The sequence below is a fragment of the Nanorana parkeri genome, unplaced genomic scaffold (genome assembly GCF_000935625.1).
Source record: "Nanorana parkeri isolate BGI_ZX_2015 unplaced genomic scaffold, ASM93562v1 scaffold101, whole genome shotgun sequence".
Taxonomy (NCBI): Eukaryota; Metazoa; Chordata; class Amphibia; order Anura; family Dicroglossidae; genus Nanorana; species Nanorana parkeri.
The window spans coordinates 1,149,929-1,177,481 of record NW_017306369.1 but is presented as its reverse complement, the minus strand read 5'-3'; the positions used below and the strand labels follow the sequence as shown (position 1 = coordinate 1,177,481).

The following is a 27,553-nucleotide window of genomic DNA, read 5'->3' as shown; positions in this document are numbered from 1 at the left end:
TTAAAAAACCCTGGTTAGGAAAAAAAAAGTATGCCCGCCAGTAAATGTCACACCACAATACTAGAATAAATATCTGCAGATCATGGAAAACTGCTCTAAGCGACTGTTTTGTAAAGAAAAGGCACATTTAAAGTTCCCCAAAAAAGTGTTATGGGAAAATAAAGATCTTATAGGTAACCTAGTATTAAAGGAACCAATTCTAAAAATATCCACTCTTTCAGTCTCATTTGTTTAGGCTAAAAGACTTAAGTTGATGTTACAGTCTTCCGTAATATTTCTCAAAATAAAAGGATGGGGGTTTTTTTCAGCTGAATGTATGGCGAGCAATGTGTAAGTGCAGCACACACACATATCATACTGGAACCCTCTGTGCGCAGGCTGGGACTCTAACCCTGAGGCTGGGACTTAGTATGCAGGTGCTCAGCCGAAGTCTTGTGTTTGCGGAATATAAGCCATTTACTTTGACTGTTTGTGGAAATGAATAAAAGTTTATTGTCTGATACGGGTGGCTACGGGTCATATACGCCCTGAATATTACAACTGGTGGAGGTAGTGGGCACCGACCCGGAAAAGCCTCGTTTGGACTGCTTAAAAAGACTGTGCATGCTTTGGTATGTCGTGGGTTAAAACTGCACAAGCTCTAAAATCCACAGAAGGAGTAATGGAGGAGCTGGTTAAGCAGTTAACCCTGGTTAATATACAAGCCCAGACCCGCTATGAGGAAACTCAGGCTCGACAGGAACAGACTGTGGCCCTTCTGGTGCAAGCCCAACAGTCCCAGACGATACAGCTGGGAGCTCAGCAGGAGTCCATGAAAACCCAGGTGGTGCTGTTGCAGGAAGCTGTCCTGCAACTAGCTCAAGGACGAGAGCAGTTGGCTGCTGCCCCTAGCAACCCAGTAACAGTGCGGGCCAGCCATTTCTTGCAGAAACTGACCCCCCATGATGATGTGGAAGCTTTTTTGACCACCTTTGAACGCACAGCAGAGAGAGAAGGGTGGCCCCAAGATCAGTGGGCTGGCCTCATTGCCCCATTCCTGTCCGCGGAGCCACAAAAGGCTTATTTTTATTTGCCAGCCACAGATGCCAAGGACTATGCCAAGCTGAAGGGGGAGATTTTGGCGCGCCTTGGGGTAACTGTTGTGGTTTGGGCGCACCGAATGCACTGCTGGAGATATCGCGCCAGCCAGTCACCCCGGGCCCAGATGCTTGACCTGCTGCAACTAGCCACAAAATGGCTACAGCCAGAGAAGTTAACTGCACCTCAGGTTGTAGAACAAGTCGCCATGGACCGTTACCTGAGGGCTCTGCCAGAGGAACTACAGCGCTACAGAGACGGTGGAGCGATACATGGTAGTTGATGATCTACTTGGACAAAGCAAGTCTCGGAGGCCCATGTTCACTCGGAAAGCCAAGCCACCTGCAAGCCCTGGAACCAGCATTCAGGAAAGTCCAGGAATATATACCCCAGCTCCTCAGAGCACCTCCCCAGCACAGAAGAGTGAAAATGTGCTGTGCTGGCGGTGTCACGCTCAGGGCCATATTCAGGCCCACTGTCCCCTTCAAGAGGAACCCAAGGAATGTGGAATCGTACGAAGGGTGTCCTACTATGCTCAGGTTTGTGCTGCCCACCTGGATATGACTGAAGGTTGCTTTGAATGTGGTGTCTGGGTGAAGCATCTCCATGCCCGAGCTCTACTGGATTCAGGTAGTATGGGGACTCTTGTGAATGCTGGGGTGGCTGGGAGTCCAACAAAGAAAACCCTTAAAGTGGTCTGCATACACTGGGACACTAAGGAGTACCCACTAGTGCCAGTGACAGTCACTACAGCTTGTGGCATGGTTAGGCAGGAAGTCGGGGTGGTGCCGAACCTCATTTATGATGTCATAGTGGGACGAGACTGCCCTCTTTTTGTTGAACTGTGGAACCATGTAAGTCAAGAACTGGTGGGACACGCTGACCCTGGAAATTCTCCTGCATCTCAGGACAGTGAGAGGGAGCAGACTTTTGAAGGGACTGATGAGATTGTGCCAGTCATAAATGACCTACAAGGCAAGGAGACCCCAGGGGGGGGACTCCTCCTGTGCAGGTCATGATCATGGGCGAAGACCTCGGGGGTTGCTTGACCTAGTCAAAGAAACCTGGGAAAGTGAGGCGTTGCCACACAAAACGGTAGTTGAGCACATCACACAAATGCGAGAGAGGATCACCAAGGTAATGCCTGATGAAAGAACATTTGCAGAAGGCACAAGAAGCTCAGAGCAGGGTGTATAACCGGTCTGCTAAGGTCAGACAGTTCCATATTGGGGACCTGGTGGCTGTCCTTATATAGAAAGTAAAGTTCTGGCCAAATGGCAGGGTCCCTTTGAGGTGGTAGAAAAGGTTGGTGAGGTAAATTATAAAGTGCATCAACCAGGGAAGAGGAAGCCTTATCAGATCTACCATGTAAACCTGTTAAAACACTGGCAAGACAGGGAGCAGGTAGTTGCGGTAGCCGAGGTTACATCAGGGCCCCCTGCAGGAAAGAAACAAGTGCCTGTTGGGGCCACCCTGTCAAAACATCAGACTCATCAGGTGAAGGAATTTTTGCAAAGGAATAGAGATGTTTTTTCAGAGTCGCCAGGCATTACACATGTAATTCAACATGATATCGTGACAGAGCCGCAAACAAAGGTGAGAGTAAGACCATACCGCATTCCTGAGGCCCACCGGAAAAATGTGTCTGAGGAAGTTCAGAGAATGCTAGAACTCGATGTCATTGAGGAATCGCAGAGTGAATGGTCAAGCCCGATTGTGCTGGTACCTAAGCCCAATGGAACTCTGCGATTCTGTAATGATTTCAGAAAACCCAATAATGTATCGAAGTTTGACGCATTATGTCCGATGCCCCGGGTAGACGAGCTGATAGAAAGGTTGGGACCCGGTATATTACTAGCTTAGATCTCACTAAAGGGTACTGGCAGATACCTTTACTAAGGGGGCTCAGGAGAAAACGGCATTTTCCACATCGGAAGGTCACTTCCAATATAAGAGAATGCCGTTCGGATTACATTCTGCTCCGGCCACTTTTCAAAGGGCGATGGATAGGACACTCCACCCTCATCAAAGATACACCTCTGTCTATCTAGATGAGATAGTCATTTTTAGTACAGACTGGGAGTCGCATGTTCCCTGGGTGCAGGCGGTGTTAGACTCCCTGAGACGAGCAGGATTTACGGTAAACCCTGAGAAATGTGCCATCGGGAAGGAGAAGGCCAAATACCTGGGGTACATTGTGGGTAGAGGTTTGGTGAAACCCCAAATGAACAAGGTTGAAGCCATCCAGGCGTGGCCCCGCCACGTAACCAAGAAACAGGTTCAAGCCTTCCTGGGCATAGTCGGTTATTAGCGACGGTTCATTCCCAACTTTGCCTCTATCGCTGTTCCGTTGACTGACTTGACAAAAGGTAGGAAGTCGGTCATGGTTCAGTGGCATAAAAAAGCTGAGACAGCTTTTCTGGAGCTGAAAGCGGCCTTGTGCCGAGATCCTGTGTTGGTTGCTCCGTATTTTTCCAAAGAGTTTGTTGTCCAGACTGATGCGTCTAATGAAGGATTAGGAGCTGTTCTGTCGCAGGAAGTCAGTGGAGAGGAACACCCGGTGGTGTTTCTCAGTAGGAAGTTAACAGCTGCAGACAAGAACTATGCAGTGGTAGAGAGAGAATGCTTGGCCATAAAGTGGGCTCTAGATTCTCTACGATACTTTCTCCTCGGTAGGAAATTCCGCCTGGTGTCAGACCACGCTCCACTGACTTGGATGAGACAGAATAAAAACACGAATCCTAGGGTGACCAGATGGTTCTTAGCCCTACAGGAATATAAATTTGTGGTAGAACATAGACCCGGTAGATATCACCAAAATGCAGACGCCCTGTCTAGGGTCCATTGCAGGGTGTCCCACATTGCCTCGGACACCTCTACGTCGAGGCAGAGGGGGGATGTGTACAGGACACCAGGAAGGGGTCCTGGATGTGTTGTGGACATCGCTGGACGTTGTGATTGACTCTGGATTACATCGTTGGATCAATTTTTTGGAATTTCTTTTAACAAAGGAAATGTCAAATGTGTGTGGTGTTTTTATTTCAATTAAAGGAATTAAAAAAAAAAGTCTGGACTGTTTATTAAAATTTTTACTTTAACCCTTAAGTGAATGAGTAGGGGTACTCATTCACAAGGGGAGCAGCATATGGGTTCCCCCTCATTAAAGGGGTACCCTGATGCAAATAAGCCCACTTGTCCGCTGACTCCCACAATCAACGCCACAGGGCATATGGGGAAGGGATTGAATAGCCGAGCTGAATGCCGCTCGGGGGCATTCGGCTATTCACTCACGCCATTTGGCCCCTATGAGAATAGGGCGAACAGCAGCAGGTAAACATATGTTGGATCGGCTGAGTTGAACGGCTCCTTCACTTTGGCTCAGCCGAACATGCTGAGCATGTTCGGCTGAACTGAAGCCAGCCAATGCACGGTTGATTTTAGCTGATGTACGGCTGAAATCTGCCGTACAGGGCCAAAGTGAATAGCCGAACGGCATTGGGCTCACTTCACTTCAGCTTCGCCTTTGGCAGCTTAGTAAATAACCCCCTAAGTGTAATCCCCATGCAAAGATCTTATACTTAAATACTTACAGTCTAGTTGCTGAAACTGGGCCCTCCATAATACTTCTAATAAGAAACTGAAAGAATCTCCAGCTTACTTACACTTAACATTTGTATTTTATGTTGAAGCAGAAGCTAATCAATGCAAATATACTGAAATCATTTGGCACCTTATCTTTACTGTGTATTCCGGAAAGCCACAGGGAAAACCTTGGGATCAAGAGAAAATTAGATATAGCTTCTACATTTCAAGGGAAGTAGAAAATCCAGCTAAATATTCCTAAAGAATGAGGCATGTAACTATAGTCAAATATTTCCTATAAACATTTCAGTGGGATAGCTAGCTAGCATTCTACTATTACAAAACCAATCTCTGAGATCAGAACACAGTATGCAAACACTCTTCTAACGAGTCCTTCTACTTTTCTATTTATTGTCTTGTATGTGACCTTATACAGCTTTCAAATTGTTTCACATTTCTTCCATATAGACATAATTATTTATTCTCCAGACTTATGGTCATAGCAGATAAGGCTAAATTATGGTGGGCACATGATTTTCTAAGTCCATCAACAGAGGTAGCAATTATCCATCCCTTGAAGGTAAATTGTGCAACTTGTTCTGGACCACTATGTCTGAAACTACTGTTTTGGCCCCCTAAATAATATAGCCAACTGGTGCTAAAGGGCATATATGCTGGTAAAAACATAGCAGGTTGTTTTTGGTTATTGTAGAACTACGATTAGAAGGTACAAGATATCCCATTAAATCCACAACTGCCTTTATGTCCATGACTTCTGCATAGGTGTACTTCAATGGCTATAGGAGTGTCTTTGCTATAATTTCACGCATCCTAATGCTCCTGTTTTCCCCCTCCTATAATCTCATTTTGACTATTAAACGTCAGCAGATGACATCACACCCAGATCTCATGCATGCACTGTACAAGAGGTCGTGGAAAGGTACAAACAATAAAAAAAATTCTGAGACCTTAAGAGATTTCACAGTTTCGTTGCCAGTGCTCCCAGGGAGGTACTTGTGATTGATGTAGCCTTGCCTGGAGGCAGCAGGAAGGCACCAGATTTTTACAAAATGATTACAGTCTCTAATGCTAAGCATCCAGACTACTTGCAACTTTTTGTTTTTTGTTTTTGGGGGAAAAGTACTCTTTAAGGCTAACCTGAGCAGTGTATGAATGAGAAAACTGCACAAATAGTTTACCACAGACTTCCTTTATACTAGCTTTTAGTCTAAAATCACAAATAATACCAGATGGCAATTATTTGTGCAGTCAGTTTGAAGTCGACCTATTGCCTGCTTCTCACCCTTTTCAGGTATGTTAACCACAAATAGCAAACCTAGACGTCTGGAGGAGAGCATTTTCTGTTAGTCCCTGCTCTCTTTCTCGGGTTGATATTCCCCACATATGCAGTACAGTAGTCAGGATGTCAATCAGTAAAGCGGAGTATACGCTGGTAGATTTTTGTACGAATATTTTTACAAAACTATTGTGTAATGCTATAGGAGACTTTTAGAATGTCATTCGAAATTTTTTTTGGGTTTTATCATTTGGAAATTAATGCAGTTTCTCAAATGAAAAAACACTGTTAGAATTTAATTTGCTTTTTCCATCCAATTTCCATTCTCAATTACCTTTTGATTTTTTTCATCTAATTAATTTGACCCCATTAACTATTAGAAAATCGACCAGTCCACAAACAAGTATTTTCAAACAAAATCTACTAGTGTATGGCCATTTTTAGACCTACTCATAAGCCACTTTTAATTCATTTCACCATCGTGCCCAGGCCTACGGAGGCTCCAGAACACAAAATTAGAGACGGCCCTGTTGTCAGTCAGAACAGTTATATTATCTGTTTATTTCCCTTGCCCAAGTACACACAGGCTTGCCTTTGAGAGGTTTATAAACTGCCCTTTGATTCAGCTTTACTTTATCAAAGTGTGAATCTTCAGCTTAACAGTAGGAAAACAGAATTGACCTGAGGCCTGACAGTTGCTGTCTAATCCTGCACACTGTCAACCACTTCTGAACAGTACAGTACTATGTCAAATAAGAGAGCCCATAGTTATGAGGAATGTCGACAGCTTCAATGATCTTAAATACTATTATGTTTATACACAAGATTGTAGTAAGAGATCAGGGAGCTGACAGGGTGGCATTTGTCAGTTTATGAGACCTGTGCTTCCTGACTCATAAGATGATGACACAGACTGAAAGAAAAGGGGACAAGCAAAAACCTATATATAAAACTACATGTGCCCTATATGTATATTATGCCACATTATTCTAACTTATATATCCAGAAGTTACAGCTCCAGTCAGCATGTTTTTGGGTATCTATACATATATTAGCAATTATAAGCAATGCTCCTTATCTTGCATTAACATTGTAGGAAACATTTCAAAATGATTTAAAGATACACTCCAGGCACACATTTTAACATTTATCTAACCATTAATACATTGTTAAATGTTTTTTAAATGCATGCAGTGAAAGTACCTGAATTTTACTTTATACAGTTCATTACAAGAGGCTGATACTGTCTGTTCAGCAGAGCTCAGCGAGAAGGACAAGCAGCACAAGAAACCAGTTGTGCTGCATTGCAAGGAGCCATGCGGACAGAGCAAAGTGACAGGGATATAAGCTACACAGTTTGCTGCTTCTCCTTTTTACTGTACAGTCACAAAGTGGGGATGAAACCTGAAAGGCCGAGCTGTGCACGGATCCTCTCCTGATTGGAGCTATAGTGCTGTGACATCCGTGTCCGACCAGTTTTCAAAAGAACTGAAATGAGCGGACCCCATGTCAGTCTATGGGGAATCAGATGTAGATGGGCATGTCTGTTTACATAAGATAACCACCAATCAGGCATGATCAGGACCTCTGTTCTGTTTGTTTTTCTGGACCTGACTGGAGTCGGGGATGCATGCCCATTTAGACCCAGCTGCCCATAGACTAGGAGTGGGCATCCAATCGGGTCCACCTGAGAAACTGACAGGCAGACCCAATCGGACTACCAACGTGAAAGGGGCCTAAATGGGAAACTGCAGAATATCAAAATCAGGTCCCCTTCTCCTGCTAGATAGGGTTGTGCTCTGGGGCAAGAGCTGTGTAAATCTCATGGACAAAAATACAAATCTTTCGGCAGGTAAAACAGCTCTCATATAAATTAAATCTGAATCTGTGTATTTATTTGTTTGCTTGCAGTTCAGCTTCAAGAATTATCATTAGCATTCTACTGACACCTAATCTAACAAACATGGAACCCCAAAGCCATGAATGCTGTTTTCTCATATTAAATTTAACACAGTTTATTACACAAAACAAGCATGACTGTGGACATAACAGTGCAAATATCAGAGGCGTACCCAGAACCAGATCATTTACAAGGCAACCTAAGCAGGAGCCTAGGGCCTAGTGGATGTCCAGGGAACCCAGCTAGAATGTCCATGTTCCTGCAGAGAAACAGGGGATAGCGTACTTGGTCATAATTGTGAACCTGCCTGTCACGTCGCAGGGCAGGATGCACTTGGAGCCTATTGGCATTGGATGAGGACAAGCCAGTATATGCAAAGCAAATGGTCTGGCTTCTTTGTTTCTGTGCAAACACTTTATAATTGTCAATCAAACGTATTGAGAGGCAAAGCTGCTACTTTGGGCCCCATACTGTCTTAATCCATCTTAGTCCCTGCTCATACTACTACAACATCTTTCATTCTCTTTACTCTTTACAGTAACCTCATTTTTTAAGAATTGCTACTTGTCACTGCACTCCATTGTTCTCAATATATTACAGTTCACTTTCATTTTATAAGGTAGTGAATGGCCAAACTGCTTAAAACAATCATTCTATAACTAGACATGTGAATTGATTGTTATGGCAAATTACTAGCATGCTGTACATAAACAAGACACCCCTATACAATAAACCGCAGCATGCAATATAATAAAGTAAGCAGGCAACAGAATGTCGTATTCTACAAGAACTGTAGTTCTAGTTTTTCCTGCTTCTCCATGGTCAGAAGATAGAATTTCTACCAGTGAATAATTCTGCGGCTTTTTTTTTTTCAGTTACATTTTTAGAAATGCTTATTCAGAACCTGAGCACTGCCAACATTGGAGCACGATTGTGTATATAAAATTAGAGCTATTATGGGATTTTTGCCGCTCATTATGCAGATATAGTCACAATTCAGGTTGTACTAATCCCACTGTTAGGGGGCTCGTGTTAAACTTGTTGAAGCAGTAGATAGCTTACAAGGGTGGTAGTGCCCCCTGCTGAGCAAGCACAACATATTTAAAGCTTCATGAATGTGTTAACATTGATCATAAAGACAGCACAGATTTTCCCTTAACAATGCTTTTTTCTCCAAACAAACCAAACCCCATATGCTTCATTTAATAATAATGTAAAATAAGAAGCCGGATACTTGACAATGACTCCCAGGATGCTTTTATAGCTATCAAATTTTTATAGCTATGACAAATGCTTTCACTTTAAGACCACTTTTTTATATTTTTAATGACAATGCTGTACAACAAGCACGCATATAAACACCTAAAATAGTCGGATGATCTGTAATCTGTGTGGCATTATATGCAGACCCTTTAAACCTACATCCTTATAAAAGCATTACATTGACCATAAAGAATAAAATAGTGTATGCAAAAAAAGAACAGCAACAATGTTTCCAAAGCCTGCAACATCAAAAATACATACCTGAAAAGTGTAATACCTGGTACCATTTGGAGGATGTACTTTAGGAGATCCAGAAACTGTGTTCATATCCAAGAAAATCATTTCTGATGTCACGCGCAATACAATCCACAAAATGATACAGATGCAGGCGAGGGATTTAAGGTTCTTTATAAATCCTTTCATGCATTATGGGAGGCTACTGTACAATACAAAATCTGCCCCATCCCTTCCATGCAGAAGCATTTATAAGGTTCTATCCTCAGCATTCCTGAGCTGGCGCAAAAGGTCTTCTTTCAGCCCCCACTCTCATTTGAACCTCACAGGGCATGTAAAAGCAGTTACATAAAAACACATAAGGAATCAGATGGAGAAAAAGAAGAGCCCTACAGTACATGAAGCTTGCACAGAATCTGGCAATGCTTTGGTCCTGCCCATCTGTTCTCAGTGATAATCACCTCCCCTCAACCACAGTCTAGCAAAGTGATTATGCTAAGCATCCTAGCTAACCAATAACACACGGCGTCTTCAACAACGTGTGTGCTGTGTGTAATTCAGGGACCTATTGTGTCACGCAACCTGAATGAAGTGACACTTTATATTGATTCCAAGGCAGAGCTGTGTCGCTGCTACTGCCACGCTAAGTTGAAGATGTCACTCTGACAGCATTGAAGATTTCCTAGCACCCACATGCCTTCATTTAAAGTAAATTTCTGAGTTACTTTAAGTGATAATGCATAACCTATGTACACAGCATTTTATATAATTAAAAAGAAAAGTGTAATGTCCATTGCGCAGATCTGCATGCGCATTTGCTGACAGCTGGCAAGTTAAAGACATTGGCAAATGCATTCACATTTTCATTTTGTGTATTTGGACAAAATCCACGCTGTTGCAGGTTATCCGGTAAATGAATAAAAGAAAAAATTCTGCATGCAAGAAACAAAAAAGTGTTTTATTCCTAAGTTGATATACTTGAACAAATGACACATAAAATTGACATGATGCTCCTTCTCCACTCTACGCTATTCTGCGGAATCCCGACTTTCTGCCAGGAGTGTCGGATGGAGCGTTTCTTTAGTTACGGTCCAAGGAGAAATTCAGAGCGGCAAATTTTCATTTTATCTATCTTAACTGATCCAACGGGTTATTATCGTTGCGAACTTGGGCCGCCCTACAACTCCGACATTTTCTAGGATCTCTTCCGAAACCTCAGGAGTTCAATAGACCTCTAACCCCATTTGAAAGGTTCTGCTCTGAATCTGGGACACTAGCTCACTCTCTATCTTTAAACTACTGCTTACTAATCAGGTCGGTGGATGATTTTCGCCCTCACTTTTTCAGACATTGGGAACGCGATTTGGGTCACTCTTTTAGTCAGGAAGAGATACAAAGAATGTCCCTTTTTACTGTTAAGACCTCGGTTTGCTCCAGATTACAGGAACTCAACTACAAGGTTCTTACACGATGGTACTTGACCCCAGTTCAGCCTCACCATTTTAAATGTACAACTTCTGAACGCTGTTGACGATGTCAATCGGACAGGGGTACTATTCTACACATCTTCTGGTCCTGTCCCAAGTTGAGTGTGTTCTGGGTCGGGGTGAAGGAGATCTCACAATGGTTCACTGACTTATCTCTCCCTGATGCCCCAGCCTGTTATTTACTTTATCATAACACGCTCCCTGTAAAATCTTATAGGATATGAGTGAGTTCTCTTCCCCTTCCCTCCTCTCCCCTAACCCCCATCTTCCCCTGTCCCTCCCCCCTCCATTCTTTTCTCCCTCTTTCCGTTCTTTCTCTTTTTCTTCCGTCTCTCCCTCTCTGCTTTTCTTTCTGGATATTCTTTCTTTGGACCCTCTTTGCCTATGCTTATTAATATGTAAAAACTGTTCCTCCTAGATGATTCCTTCTTCCGACCTATGAGAGCCTACGTAGGTGTTTACTGTGTGCACATCAGTTTCCTTTTGTGAGACACTCGATAATTTGATATTGCCTTGTAGTTTTGACATGTGAATGATCATCTCTTATACATTGTTTGTATATATAAAACTGACAGTGTATTTATGTTGCAGATCTAAATTAACAAAAATGCAGATTTGTCATATGGAAGAAGGAAGTACTGTTGGAGATGCACCAGCATACTGCTGAGTGTAACTATGTCTTGAGCACTAGATGGCGGTGTTGTGCAATGTTTCTGTATGCATACTCATCTATGATTTTACAGGAAGTTCTATGATTTATATGTTTCCTGTTGATGCTGAATTCCTGTATTCTGATATATATATATACACACACACACACAGTATTTGAATATATAAATGTGTTCTTTTCAGCAGCTGCCTTTTTGTATACTATTACCCAAAAGACCCTTGACCCAGAATGGTTAAAATATGTGTACACTGTGTAAACTCTAATATTACATTTGTTTTATGTGGGAAGTGAGCAAGTAAAACGTGTTAGGTTCTTTGAACAGATGCTTCACTGCAGAGAACACCTTTCACCTAGCTTCATGCACTATGTGAGCTTATATAACATGGCTAAATCAGGTCTCCATCCAACCAATATTTTACAGATCACGGAGGCAAACATTTGCATTGAGTGGAATTTGTACCCGCAGTATTATAGCTCATAACAGCACACTGGAGATGAATATGTATCTGTCAATAACTAAATAAGCCTGCATAATATATACCCTCTGTGCAGACCAGGCTCGGCACTCCTCCTTTGATCCACAGGTTATCAATATTAAATTGGGAAAAGAAAGATGTATGATGACAGCCCCTCACAGATTAGTAAAGAATGCAATCAGCTATTCCATATTAAAGTCCTTTCTTCTCTGGGAAAGAAAAATTAAAACCTCACAGCAAAATATTGTTTCCATATTCAAGAGATAAATTATTTTATTGGAGATGCAAGGTCTGATTTTTAAGTGCTGACCTTGCTCAAATGCAGTGTAGCCACCTTGCCCAAAGCAGGGTGACTCCTTAAATTTAGTTTTGCTGGACTGTATCCAGTCTAGCTAATTTGATATTCTGTGCTCATTTGGTTTCTTCTAAGCACGTTGTTATTGTTTGCATATGACAGCTGCTGGAGAGCAGAGCATCCAACAATATGGTGTAATGAATATCTATGTCTCTGTAGCCAATCACTAGGAGGTTCATGGCCAGTGGTGCATGCTGCGGGAGTACATAAATATTTGGGGCTGACCTTGTGAGGTCTTTTTCTGCCCTGAGCTTCTTGCCCCGGGAGGGTGCGTGATGTGAGTTGCTGTCTGACCAGGCTGCAGCCTGCAGGTGGTCAGGTATGGTCCCAGTCGGGGTCTGAACCTGTTCCTGGGATGGAGAACCAGGGAGGAACTTTGTCTGCTGGAAGCATCAGAGAAGCCAGGATATTGCAGGAAGTCTAGTGTCTTGCATAGGGAATTCTGTGCGATGTCTAGACCAGCTAAGGGTCTACAATACATAGCTTTTCTGCAATTGTTTCGGGTCGGTACGGTTATTTGGGAATTCGGATCCGAAATTCAATTTGGTTCGGGTATCGGATTCGGACGAAATCCGAATATTGGTTCGTTTCGGATGAGTTTATGAATATTCATTGCGAATACCACAGAAAACCATATACAGATATTAATACTAAAGCTGAATCTCCTAGACCCAAATGGCATTCGGGATTCGAATTTCTGCATTGCATTCAGGCGCTCCCAAATGCCATTCGGTTCTGGGAGCCATATACATATATTACTAAAGCTGGGGCTCCCAGACCCAAATGCAATTCAGAAATTTGGATCCCGAATGCTTGCTATTCGGGTGAAGGAGCCTCAGCTTTAGTATTATATGTATATACTGTATATGGCTCCCATGTTGCCAAAACGAAAATTCGTGTTCAGACCGATTCGGATGCATTAAACTGAAAAACACATCTGACTGGCATGAAAAGTCACATGTCCGATTCAGTTTAGTTTTTGAATGAAATTCGGATGGGATCTGAAATTCGGAAATGGAAATTCCGATTCTGACACATTCAGATGCATTGGAATTCGGAAATTCGAATGTGTCTAAATGTTTGAATTTTGGAAAATGCGTCTGAATTTTGATTCAGAACAAAACAAATGGCACATGTCTACTCTGTACTGTGAAGCTGGGAAGTGGTCAATGAGTCTGGAGATCTGTATTGTTGTAGAAGTCTGAAACCCTTATCGATCTCTCCCATTGAGTTGCTCATGGGATGAACTAGCACCCAACTTTACATTCGCATCTCACAAGCAGCCAAGGACTCATCCCTGAGGTGAAATGTCTGCCCAACCTGCCTGTGAAGTCCCCCATATGCTCCTAGAAGTAAGTGGGCGTCTAAACCAACTAGAGGTCAGCATAAACAGTAAAAGCACACCTGTAGGAGGGGAAAAAAACACAATATATTTACCTTTATACCCATCTTCTGCAAGTGGAACCTATAGAAGCCAAAGTAACATCACCGCCCTTTGTCCAATCAGAGATTGCCTTGTATTTACTAATAAAATACTAGGCATTCTCTGAATAGATGAGTGAGCGAACTCCTGTGTTTTCAGAGAAGAAGGAAAGCTGCTTCGCTCAGCGCCATGCAGAACCCAGAAGATTGCATTCAGCACTGTAAGAGCTCTGCCTGCCACAGTGCTTTATAGGAACCCCATGGGCCACCCAGGTCTATCATGTGAATACATAGATTGGGCCAAGCTGGACCAATGTATGTATGCATAATACATTATGCCTGGAGATCAGCTTTACTATATGCTTCATCTATATGTATGCAATTAGACATGTGCAGCCGCAAAAAAGTTGTTTAGTTTAGTTTTGTTTCGGATTTCGATTTGTTGGCATCGGTGCCCGGCCGTTGCGGTATGCAGGATTGTGGGTGGCTTTGGACTACATGTCGCAACCACGGGCTGCCGATGCCATCCCCAATTAAATCAGCTCATCTGTGCCCAGCGGTTGCGACATGCAATTAAAATTTTTAGTGCCCCCCCAGATTTGACTGTTGTATCTTATGTGCCCCCCCTACATATTGTTCCTAGAGTCGCCACTGATGATGAGTAAACTATAAAGTGTGCTAACATCAAGAATTAACAGTGAAAAAAATGAACCAAACAATTGTAGTCTGTGAAAGACAATTCTCAAATAATCACAATGTAGCAAGCAAAAAATACTGTATCGGTTGTAAACTTCCGTTTTTTTACTACGGGCGGACGGCAAGAGGTTAATAAAAGTCCCAAAGTGAAATAACAGATATAAGTGGAAAAGTGACAGTGTTCAATAAATAATCTTATTAGCGTTAAAAAAGAAAGGTTCTGTTCTTTTCCTTTTCAGTATTGTAAATTTCTAATTTCGTTTCCATTAGGACGAAATTCGTACTAAATCCGAAATTCCAAATCCGGAATTTCGGATCTGGAATTTCGGATGCTTTCGGATATTCAGATGCTCCGAATCCACGAATTTCCGAAATTTTGTCCGAATTTCGATTCGGAACCAGATGAATCGCACATGTCTATATGCAATCTCTATGCAATCAGGCATGCCCTAGCACTATATAGTTGGTAGATCTAAATGAGAGTGTACAGACTGATTGTAGTGTGCGTGGTAAGATTTACCAAGCCTAGCAGATTTTGCAGAGAATACTCGAGTACCATGTCTGAGCACAGCAGATATCAGCAGCTGACCAACCTTTGGGAAAATATCAATCAGCTGTGCAAGGTTTTTTTTTTTTCAATTGTTTGTTATTTACCCAAAATAACCCCAGGTCATCTTCCCTCTTCCATGATAATATTTATACAGTCAGTCTCACCAATAATTAGCAGTAGACACCAATCCTGATCAACAGTACCCACATAAATATATGCGCTCATGAGGACTGCAACAAAACTTGAGTTTTAGGCTAACATGACAAAATTATCAATGTCGTCACAAACCATAAGAAAGATCTGCATTTCTGTCCAGTCTTACAATTTACACAGCTCTGCCAGTCAGTATAGTTGGTCTGGTGATCTGACTTTTCTCTACTTCAATTAAAGCAGAACTCCTGGCAAAACTTGTATTAGCCTTGCAGTGGGGCTGTCCCTGCAATACAAGGGTTAGCTGTTCGTTATGGTCTATGGAGGAAAATAAAGTTATACTCACCCAAAACGCAATCCCGGCTTGTTCTTACAGCACTCCCGCCAGCCTCACTCCTCCTATGCTGCAGTGATGGTATGTCCCTCGGAACTTAAACCGCTGCAGCGGAAGGGGAGAGAGACTCTAGGGACCAGTCTAAGAGCAAGTGACTAAAGTTGAATATAGCTTTGTTATTTTCCTCCCTAGACAAACATCTTAAAAGTTTACTTTTCTACACCCATATTCAGGGTAGCATGAAGCATGGTCACATCGCAAAACCCCCAACACTGCCCCACCCCCACACACACACACGCACACACACTTACACCGCTGGTGTGTATTTTTTAATTTGGTGTGACTGTGCAAAGCTCCACCCACACAGCTGCATCATCCATTTACAGATAAAAGATCTGTGAATGGAGAAATTACAAAGTGTGATGACGCCATTGCCCTGGTAGTCCATTAATTCTTCCTCCAGTCCCTGTTACTGAATGTTCATACCTTGGTATGGACATGGATGGGAGGAAGAGCCTGCAGGGGCCAGAGCATTGCTCCTGCAATCCACTGGTCACATTTGAAATGCTTTACTGTTAATGAAGTTAATGAGAGAAAACATAATCCTCAAATTCCAGTTCTAAGTCTTTCTATAAGGACAGATCACTGTGAAGGTGCTCAGAAAAACCTGGAAACAGCCATGTTGCCTGCTACAAAAAAACATCTAAAAGAGGTTAAGAAATATGTTTTTAAGAATTATTTTTCATTATGCTGTGTGAATAGGAACACACAACAGGAACACACAACCGGAACACCGGAACAAATATATAGAGTGGTTTTCACAAATTTGACTGCAAAAGTGAAAATACACTTTAAGCTTCCACCTGCTGTCCAGCTCCTGCCAAGACCCCCTGTCAGTTTGATAAGACAGTTATAATTTTTGTATTTTAATTTTTTGTACCTTTATTTAGTACAGGTAAAGCAGATAAAGCAAGTCACACATACTGTACATCTCTCATCTAGAGCATGCCACAATGATAGATAACTGCTCGACAAGCTGTGGGCAAAAGAGGTGTGTATTCAAAGTCTGTGGTTAATAACAGGCTTTATCAAGGGTTCTGTGTTGAACTTTCTGGCACTTGTGAGTATAGATTGGCCCTAGGTCAGGAAAGCACAACACAACACCACATCTCATCTTTTTGAGATACAACATACAAAATCAGGGACATTTTAGGTGTCAATGGTTACACATAAGCAGAACCAAGAAAATACAGGTTTATAAAAGGTTTTTATTTAATGTTAAAAATAACACTTTTTGTGGGGCTGAGTGTGCACAAATCTGCTCAGCCATTGTGCAGCACCATAGACTAGCAGAGGCCAGGCTGTGATACTAGCACAGCCTGATGTCTACACTGACAGCCAATGGACTGAAGCAGTCCCAGCACTAGGATCTTATAGCATCTGGCTGGACACCCTCAGCATACACATCATGGGAGTCCTGGGACACTCATGGGAGTTCTCTTCCTCCCTCTAGGAGACGTAACACTATGCAGAATTGAAGAGGAGCCACCTACAATCATCCCCAGTAGTGACCTGGGTGCACTGGCAGCAGGGAATTGGGTAAAGAAAACAAATGGATGGCTTCTTAGAGAATGTCAGGCCCTGTATGGGCTGGTAATTATATGTTACGGTCACATACTTTGTCCTTTATGTGGCAAACTAGTGAAATACTGGCTTACTGCTTACTGTTAACTTTTTGTGAGCATTGGCATTTTGGCACAAACATCCTGGCATTTGAACCTCAGGTTCAAAGTAGTTGGCGCTAAGTAGCACCTGCGCTTTCCAGCACAAAAAAGGCCTGTGTAAAATGTTATGCAAAGTTGTACATCCTCATCTAATTTTATTTAGCCTTTTCAAAGTTGCTATTGCTTTTAATGGCTTGAGGTCATACTTTGTATGTTCTTATAGTATGCCATAATGTCATACATAAGGACCCAAGTCCATACACAAAGGAGAGACTTTACAGTATTTATCTTAATAGTAAAATAAATATTTATGTTATATGCAATAATCTAAGGTTTAGCACGTGCGTAAGGTTCTTTTTACAAGAATATATGTTCCAAGCTTTGAGGGATCTTTTCTAAAGATTTATATATTCCTTTGAAAAAAATGTCTTTTGTTTTTTACAAATATGGTGGCAATTTTATAACTTGAGTGATTCAATTTGGTCAAAAGCAAATGTAAATTGATTTGGTCAGCATTTCAGATTTAATTGGAAAAATTAGAGTGTTGGTGGTCAGCATTATTATGCATTGAACATCACTTTCATTGTACTGTGAATTACACCCCATTGCTGTGCTGCGGTGCCATTCATTATGAATTGCACTATTTCTAAATAGCCAGCTGTAGTGTTGCTCATGATGTCTCCTATCATTTTTTAAAAATCCATGCAGCATTAAACGAAAACCTGAATATGTTGTCTAGCTGTCATGGTGATCCAGTGCCTCTAATATGAGGTTAAATAAGTATACAGACCAAAGATTCTGACTACACTGTATCTAACTGATTTTTTTACTTTCAAAAGTTTTATTGTTTTCTTCGAAACACAAAATCACAAAACACACCGTTACTCACAAAGGAGGGGGAAAAAAGAAAAAAAAAAAAAAAAGGAGAAAAAAAAAGACCAATTACATTACAAAACACTGACATTGTAGTTTGTATCTGGCAGGTTTCTTAAATTCACCCTGCCAAGGTATAGATTGCTGGCCTTATCATGTTATATACATATGGTTTCTTAAGACCTCCTCATAGAAACGTCCTTATTGGTCCCCTTAGTGAGGATTCAATCTTGAATCGCTATTTTTCTCCGGGGTTTACTTTAAGCCCACACTAATAGCATTATTTTATTAACAAGCCAATCAGTAACCATTGATATTAATATGAAAATAGTTACTGCCATGAAATCCCTACCCAGCATCTTTAATACAGGACCATAGGCTCAATAAGCCTTTATTATGCATGAGTAGTGCAGCTATAGGGTTGCAACCCCCTACCAAGCAACCACCATGGGTGAGACCATACCATTCCAACCAAAGTGTTTTCCCATTCAGATCATGCCAGATGATTGTCTATAAGGGGTCTTGGCCTTTCCCACAAATAGAGTTTTTTAAAAGGTCAGTGACTCTGTTAATATAGTCAGAGACAGCCACGCAACTACTATGTTAAGTGGTCAGCAGGAGCAGCCAATATATTGCCCAATACAGCCTCTCCTTAAAATTAGCCAACAATAAATTATGAATCAAATCCGAATGTACAGCAAGATTGGTGAAGAAAAGAGATTTGCATACAAATCAATAACAGACAATGCTAACTTGGCTATTTCTGAAATAGACACATGAATATTTATCTAAAAATGCAGGACCTACAAAATATTCTGCTTATACTTACTTATTCTAGTAGTCTAGTAGCTTATACGTATTCTAGTAGTCTATAAAACAATCAGCCAAATATATTTCATATTGTCAACTAAAAGCAGATAAACACAATAACAGGATAGCCAAAAACTATCTTATGGAGGGCATAGGGGGTAGAGACAACTAAACTGTCTAGCGCATTTGCTGCACAAGCCCATGCAGATTCTTCTAGATTTACATATTGATCATGAAAAAGCAGCAATAACTCTACACTTTGACAATTCATTTAAAACAGAACAAACTGGCAATAATCCTTCTGTCACCTTCAGATATTTGCAAAATATGACCATCAGTTGATTTGCTTCACTAACTACAGTTGTACTGTTCTATACTCAATATTAAGCTGTGGACAACAGGGAGTAACACTCATTTTCATTATGAGAAACCAACTATGCGAAAAGCCATCTAGCTTACCTGCTAAGATGGAATTTGGGACATTGGTAGCTGGCCATACTGTGAACTCCATTTCACTAGTTCAATCAACATAATGCATGGCAGTGTTTAGAATACACTTCAGCAGTTTTATTGCACTCATCAGAAAGTAGGGACAGAAAGATGCAAAGTACTTATACTTTACATAGACTTTATATGTCCAAGGGCCAAAACTGAAAATAGGCCAAATACTGGATTGTACCAACATATTTTTACAAGCCATGTAAAGATTGGCAGGTAGGAAACATGAACCACTTTTAGGCACAAGTTATTAAAGTAAACATAACATATTTTTTAATGATTACACCTGAACAGTTAGCTTTCTCTACTGAACTGATTAACAGCAAACACAAGGTACATGCAACTTGAACAAGTGAAAAAAATATACAGATAAGGTAAATGTGAACAAATCTTTACATGCAAGCCCACAGAGTAATACAAGATTACAAGTGGAAACACATTTCCAAGGGCAGCCAGGTCAGTAGAATGGCAACAGGACTTTTTAAAAAAACAGAGGCGGGTGAGAACAAGATTAAAAACACAAACAGGCAAAATGCCCAATCCTGTACTTAATAGGTTGGCAATGTAGACAGTCTGCAGCCAAATTTTTAAGTGGCCGGACCACAGTCATGTTCCTTTTGCTGCCCACATCCTCCATAGGGTAGATTTTCCTTAATTTTCTGCATGAGGGACAAGATTGTTACCTGAACAGAAGGGTAGGTTCAATCTTACCATGGTCACAATTGGTAATAAAAACCTGACAGATGATATAATATGTAACTGTCCTGTCAAACTTTCAAAGCATATCTATAGTGAAAATTATATTTCAAATTTTTGATAGAGAAGGTGAGAACCCCTATTATATCTGTAGATGAGCCTGATGATGAAGATACATCCTCTCTATATGTCTTGATGACATGTAAATGTATAATAATCCCAAACAATAAGAAATCCCAAATTGTACACAATTTTTGCTTACGTGTTATTAGTTTGATCACTGGTATGCACTTCTTATTTGGTCATGTTATATTGTTAAATTTCCTCTGATAAAGCAACCTAGCATTGAAACATATTGAGATTAGGCTTTTGGGATACATTTGTTTAGAATCTACTCCTCTGACTCATGTCTGGAATCTAAAGAGGAACAGGTAATGGGCACAGTCATGATTCCACTTTCCCCTTCCCTCTTCTGCCTTTCAGCTTAGGGATTAAAAAAAATAAGGGATATTGTATACAGAGTAATAGAAAGCAAGAAAGAAAAGGAAAAGATTTTAAGTTCCCTGCAGTGCTGGACAATTTTCTGTTGCCAGGTCACAACTGAAACAAACTCTCTGGTCCTTGAAAGCTGTTGCAGACACAGCTGTGACTAGTCTAACTAAAGGCCAACTAGCAGGGCACAGAACACAGGTGCCTCCAATAATATACTGTAGTATGGCATGCCTCCTATGTGCTCTAGGCGCCCAGAAGAGTGATTTAGGTGGTTGAGGGACCTGCATCTGCACAGAGGTACACATGCAGTATGTGTACCAGGCTTCACTAATCTCCACTTCTACAAGCTTCACCCAGAAGCAGCAGGAGGGGAGTATGGATTTAGTAGGGGTGGTGGCTATAATATGGAGTTAGTGTAATATGGGTGGACAGGAGGTGAAAAGAAAAGCTTTTCTCCTGGATACCCATATGAGTGCATGCTGGGATGCATTAAGCAAGGAGCGACATCCAGGATGCTCCTATGCTTCATATCACCAATAACAGCAGCTGGTGCAAATGTTTGCATGAATGCATATTTGAAAGCAATAAGCAAGTTTATTTTGGCATTAAGGAACTATGCCTGGATTGAACTTGCATGCCGCCTCATTCATACAATAACTCAAATCTCATCCTACTGAGGAAATATCTATATGGCTGAAATAATCTAGTTAGCATCAGAATTTGGGCAGTAAGACTGCAGAATATTTAATGAGCTTATATTGTCCATACCTCACCCATAAGGAAGCCGGAATCCATAACTGTCCAAGAAACACTATAATTACGATCTTGGAACTTCTTAGAAACCAGGCCATGGTCATAAAATTATTACCTTGTGGTTTCTTTTGAAAGTGTCTATTTCAGTGTGCCACTATAAAACAGCTTCAGAAGAATGGGACTTTTTGCTAGTTTGCAGCAATAGTGATTACATTTTATGTGACCACAGTTTATGTTTTTTATATATGTATTTATATTCTTGCATCAAATGCCAATAATTTTATGGCATATCAATTCTTAATGGCCTACCAAAATACATTGTGCTGGAATTCTAAAAGGTGTCCATCTTTCTCATCTCAGAAAGTTGGGAGGTATGGAAGAGAGTTAAAAACGGGGACAAACATTCCTGTGACAATTGCCGAAAAGAGGACTTTTCCCTCACTTTTGAGAGATTTCCACTTTCTGTATTGTCGGTGGAACAGAAAGTGAAAAAAAAAAAAAAGAAACATGCTACGTAGGTAATAACTATTGCCTATTACAAAAAACTATGGCTATACACTTTAAAATAAATATTTTGCAGATGATGTAGTATTTACCTGTTGACCTCAATTTGACTGTTGACCCTGCCCTGGCCCAAGTTTGGGTTAGCGTCATCCTACCATGCCTGCCCTTGGTTTCACTACCCTGCTTGTAATGGTCTGTGGGCTCTCACCTTTTCTGTTTTTCGACTGAATACTTGGTCATGGCAATATTCCAGGAAGATAGGCCGATGCAACTTTGATCCTGCCATTTGAAGATTATTATTTTAATCGGTCACATCTCGGAGACTCTATGAGTAGATTTTGGACAGTTTTAAAGTGCATATACAGCTGCTACACCGTGCATAGGCAACAAGTGCCCTTTAACGCCACACAACCACTGGAGGCTAAACGCTCGTCATGTCTATAATCTTCATAATTCACTTGTGAATTACTCATGCACCAAAATACTTGGTGCTCTAATAACAGCTTACACATTACAGGTATATCTGAAAACCCTACAGTTACTGCACTGTGAAAGACTGAAGTTAAATACCAGTTTTAAAAACATCTTGTGCTACCACATATAATTAGGAGCATGATTCAGAGTCATGGATCAGGCTGCTCTGACATTAAATGACAATTTCAGCGATGTACAAAACTATCATCTACCAAATTAGGCCCTATTGTTTTGTTATTATATTTGTGGAGGATGACACAGGATTCAGCATGCACAGTGAAATCTCATCGATTGAAAAATATTTACTTTAAACATTTATAAACTCAAGTGTGGGATAAAGTAAACCGTAAACTGGTGGTTCCAATACAGTGTAGTTTGTTGTTATCGCTTCAGCTATTTCAGAATTAATCTCTAGTAACTAGCACACACTTCATCAAATCAAAGCTATGGTTCTTAAAATATATAGATGAGAGTAAGATTTTCTTGAGACTTGAAAATATGTTTGTTTTATTTATTTGTAATTAACCCTTTTGCTGCCAGGCCTTGCTCTCCACTTTTATACTCAACTGGCCAGTTTTTAACTTTTTTTCATCCACATCTTTCAGAGTTTGTAGTAGCCCTGAAGCTTCACCCAAGCAGTAGCATTGACACCTAAGGAAGGAAACTCTTCCTCTGCAGAAGACGATACAAGACTTGGGACCCCCAAGCATTTAACAATTAAATGGAGATATTAGCTTAGGTGTTTGGTTTTTTTTTTTGTAAATGTAACATAGCAATATAGCAATTATTTTGGTAGGGAAGGCCTTAATGCCCACAGCTTTAAAGCTGAACTCTGTGAGAAATCTATGTGTCAGTGGTGTCACAAAACTACATCAGTATGCTGCTAATCACTCCAGTTCAATTTTACTGGTTAGTAGATAATCCTGCTGATAAAATAGGTGATATCATCCCTCTGGTTCAAAAAATCAGTTTCGCCTTGAGAACTGGAGGATGTATAATGAAGGTAGATGTCACATCCATGGCACCTCTATGAGAAACTAAAATTCCCATCATGCAGTAGGAATTGTAGTGAATGGTGTAGTAAAAGTGTGAAGCATGACAAACCAGCAGTCTACTGGCCTCTCAATCAAATGACACAATTACAGTGAGTCTGAGAATCCCGGGTGTGCACATTTTAAAAGAACTACAGTAGGGAAGTTAAAAAAATGGTGCCCGGGGGAATACAGGGCATAGCAGCCACCAGTCTTATAGGAAGGGGGTAAGGAGGACAGAGACCATTAGACCAAATATGAGTTTCTCACTGCCTGGATACCTATGCATGCAAGGAAGAACACATTTGCTAATGGTAACAAAGTAGCTTTACATGCATGGAATAACATTTCTGACTGAAGTTCAGCTTTAAAAATATGCATGACAATCATTTACTCACGGAGATCATTCTCCTTAGTAGTGCTGTGATTACACTTTTTTGTTTCTCTTTCCATTTTGGTGGGCTTTTCCCTGCATAGTTATTGGACACACTTTTTTCCCATCATAACATACAGTCATCTAATACAGGCTTGTCACAATATTCCAAGCCAAGTTAAGACCAAAAAGAAAAGAAGAAAGAAAAAAAGAAAATACATATTCAACTTAAAAGAGGTGATCCTAACATTGGGTATTGCTTTAGGTATGAATTATTATATGCTTTTTTACAATTTTGTAGATTTTATACTACACTAAGAAACAAAAAGAATAAAATGAAAATGAAAGGATTTGTGCGCTTTAAAACAAAGTTCACTTATCCCCTTTGTCCTTATACCCTTCCCTAACCTAACTCACTCTCCTCCTCCACAAATGCATAAATGCTTTGATCCGACAGCCTCAGCCTCCAGTATTTGTTTATATCCTGGCCCCGTCTGGATATAGACTCCTATAGGGCTATCTTCTGCTGTCTCAAGTCTCTGTAGAAATAGTAGAGAAAAATAACTGATAATATTCTAAGTGAATCCTGCAGTAAAGATTAAAACCATTGATAGTGTATGTAGTGTTTACTAAGTGCATGGGCCTACCTACACAATGCATTTCATTCATATGTAGTCAGGTTAGCCCCAGCTCAACGAAGGTGTAGACGGGGATATTGTGCTATCCAATTGTAGCATGTATGCCCAGTTTTATACAAAAGTATTCTATTTCAAACCCAGAACTGGACTGTATTCTCCTGTTCACTCAAATATATTACAGCAATAAATGGAGGTTGTTGTGTGACAAAACTAAAATAAAAATCTAAATCTTTGAATTTTATACATGGCAGTTAGGAATTAAGGGACATTACCAGTATTCCCTATATAACAGTATTATCCTGTACACATAAATATATACTATACATAAAAGTAGGGTTTGAGAGTTGGTTCAAATCATATTTCACATTAAGCAAAACTGGGATGGCAAATATAAAAACCTACAAAATTCTCATGGTGAACATTATACTTCCAGCAACAATGGAGCAGGAATTCATTTGAGTTGTGTTAGAAATATTGCCCTGTAAGCCAGCAGCAGCAAAGCTAGATCATGCTTTGTATAGAAAGATGTGCCATAGGAAGTAATTCTCAGGGCTTCAAAGCATGGGTGCTTATAGGTCTAGTTATATATAGCTGGCTTTGTTCCAAAATTTACACTCTGTATGATACTCTTTGCATTGGAAGACACTTTTAACAAGTCTTCAGGGATCCACTGTGTAAAAGGAGTAAGGTTATCTGTGAAATGTTACTACACAGTTTGCTCAGGAGTCCAACTACCAAGTTTCTTGGAAAATTGCCTACCTGCCAACAAAACTTAAAGTTAAAATCTAAACTCAGGTGTTAAACCTTAAAAATGCATTAAAGTACCCTAACTATTAACAAAGATTTATCTTGTTTGTGTATCACTCAGCTGTAGATCCTTAAATCATCTGTGAATTGGTGCTGACACTGTCCTTTCTTCAGTAGGGTGGCTGCATGGTCCCTGTGTGTGTTGTAATGTAGCCATCACTCCAAGCTCACTCCCAGGATAAGACTATAATTTCAATACAAGTTAGTAAACTAAATGTGAGACTGTAGTCCATCTAATGCATCCCGGTAGGCAGTCATATGGGTATTCAGGAGAAAAGATTTGCTTTCCACCTGTTACACTGCCCACCCATATTACACTAAATCTATCGCCACCAGCACCTGACTCATCTGCCAGCACCAATCTCCATGTGCCTCAATGTACGCAACTTCAACACCATGTGAAGGATGTGGTGACACCTGACAGGCCACATCATTGACAATCTTAAACAGTGTTGCTCCCCCTATCACAGCCGTATGAGAAAAAGAGAGGCCAGCTCAACACTGGCAATTTTTCTGCTCTCTTGTGCCAGTGTACCACTACCTGAAGCATTAACATACCCACCTCATGCTCCTGCTGCTGGCTGAAGCATACAGAAGTGTGCAGGCATGGCTCACTCTTCCGGGCTCCTGAGGCTGAACGATGCTTCTGTATTCTAAACTATTGGAGGCGTCCTCGGTCTGTAACCTACTAGATAGCCTTTGGTTTGAACTAGCCAGAGCTGTGTCGACAGTCGCTCTTATTATATGATGTGGTTTTTAGTAACATTTGCAACCCGGCTCCAGGGATTTGTCCAGCCTAGTACTACAGAGTCTCTCATTCTCCTATCATCTACCATTATGCTTTTCCAGTTGAGGGCAGAACACAATGTTTCATTGCTTTGCATATTTAAAGGAGAACTATGAGGTGAGTGCTTTTCACTCACCTTATAGTTCTAGCCGACCTGTGACAATGAGACTGTCACAGGTCGGCTCAGCAGCTCGGGAGGTGAGCGAACATATACCGGCATTCGCTCACCTCTCGATCCTGTCACGGCTCTCTGCTGTGACAGGGGAGGGGCTGGATTCCCCCCTCTCCGCTCTGACCTGCCAGCGCTGACTGGCGGATCGGACTGGGGAGGGGGCGGGTACAGCTGGCTCTGCCTCTAGATAGGCAGAGCCAGCTGTCACTCACGCAGCTGGGCGGATCTCGACATCGATGTCGGGATCCGCTGCGGCGTCTCAGTATACTGAGCTTAGGGTAACAGGAGGACGCTAGTTTGTGTCCTCCCGTTACCCTAAGGAGAACTATGGGGAAAAGCCCTGACCCCATAGTTCTCCTTTTTTATATTTTTCCAGCAAACAATTAATTCAAGAATGAGGTGTGTAAATGTTGACATAGTTACTTTATAGGAAGAACTTCCAAGTGTAAAGTATCCAACATCTTGCAGTTCTCAAGCATTATCCATATTCTCAGATTTTTAAGCTGGATTTATGTATGTAAGCAGGGCAGAGGCAAGATGATAGTTTCAACGAGGCAGGTAAAACAAAGTGACAAACCATCATCAACTTGTCCTTGACATATCATATTTTTGGATGTTTGTTTAAGCCTGGCGATAATTCACGGTATGTTTCGTGTCATTTTGTTGACATTTGACTTTGAATGCAGTTAACGCTCATCAGACAAGCTGACTGAGAACTGCAGTGTTAGATTTTGATTCCCCAAGGGGAATGGCCCCTGAGCATCATGTCATTGATGAAGATGACGATACTGTCAGTGGAGCAGCCTATTGTCAGGATGATTATTTCATGGCTAGAGAAAAGTGAAATTTCTATGCTCATGAAAATATGGTAAAGTTATAGACATGAATCCAAGTCATCTGAGGATAAAAAAAAACATTAACTGTGTGTAATATACTATAATATAGTATATACTAATATACTATGGTAAACACTAGGTGGCACCATAATAGGGTCTGCGCCTAATCTTGATGTTTTTATTTGTTGGTTAAGGATAAGCAAATGCCATGTTAGTTTTGATAGGTGTTTAATGTGCATTTTGATACACATGTCTTCTGGGTCTAGTTTGAATTTGATTTGCTTTTCATTAAAATTACAGGAGAGAAAAATTCAAACTGTCAGGTTGATCTTTTTATGACAGCGTAAATGTTCATAAAGGCTGCAGTATGTTTCTGACACTAATTTAGGCGGAGGAAGCCATTTGGTTGACTGGTGAAATATCTTCAATAGTACAGAACATGTCCAGTGGAATGTGAATGACTATTGCTAGCTCAGTTCTCAGATTTTTATTTCTAATATAATCTATCTTGTAGCACATAAGTAATTATATTTTATTAGGTTTTCATTCACAAACTAAATGTTTGTTACTTCTCGGACAGCAAACCCCCCCC

The 27,553-nt window shown here is 40.9% G+C and overlaps 1 protein-coding gene across 7 annotated transcripts in view; it reads right to left on the bottom strand.

Annotated features, from left to right (window-relative positions):
• Nucleotides 1-27,553, bottom strand: part of PPFIA2 (PTPRF interacting protein alpha 2) — a 235,524-nt gene that overhangs the window by 151,140 nt on the left and 56,831 nt on the right. The window contains exon 1 of one of the 7 annotated variants that reach the window (XM_018552930.1): nucleotides 9,381-9,741. The exons of the other annotated variants lie outside the window; for them this stretch is intronic. Within the exon in view, the coding sequence (XP_018408432.1) occupies nucleotides 9,381-9,542 (162 nt within the window). The 5' untranslated portion in view covers nucleotides 9,543-9,741. Of the gene's footprint in view, nucleotides 1-9,380; nucleotides 9,742-27,553 lie in introns of those variants that run through there. 7 annotated transcript variants of the gene reach the window in all.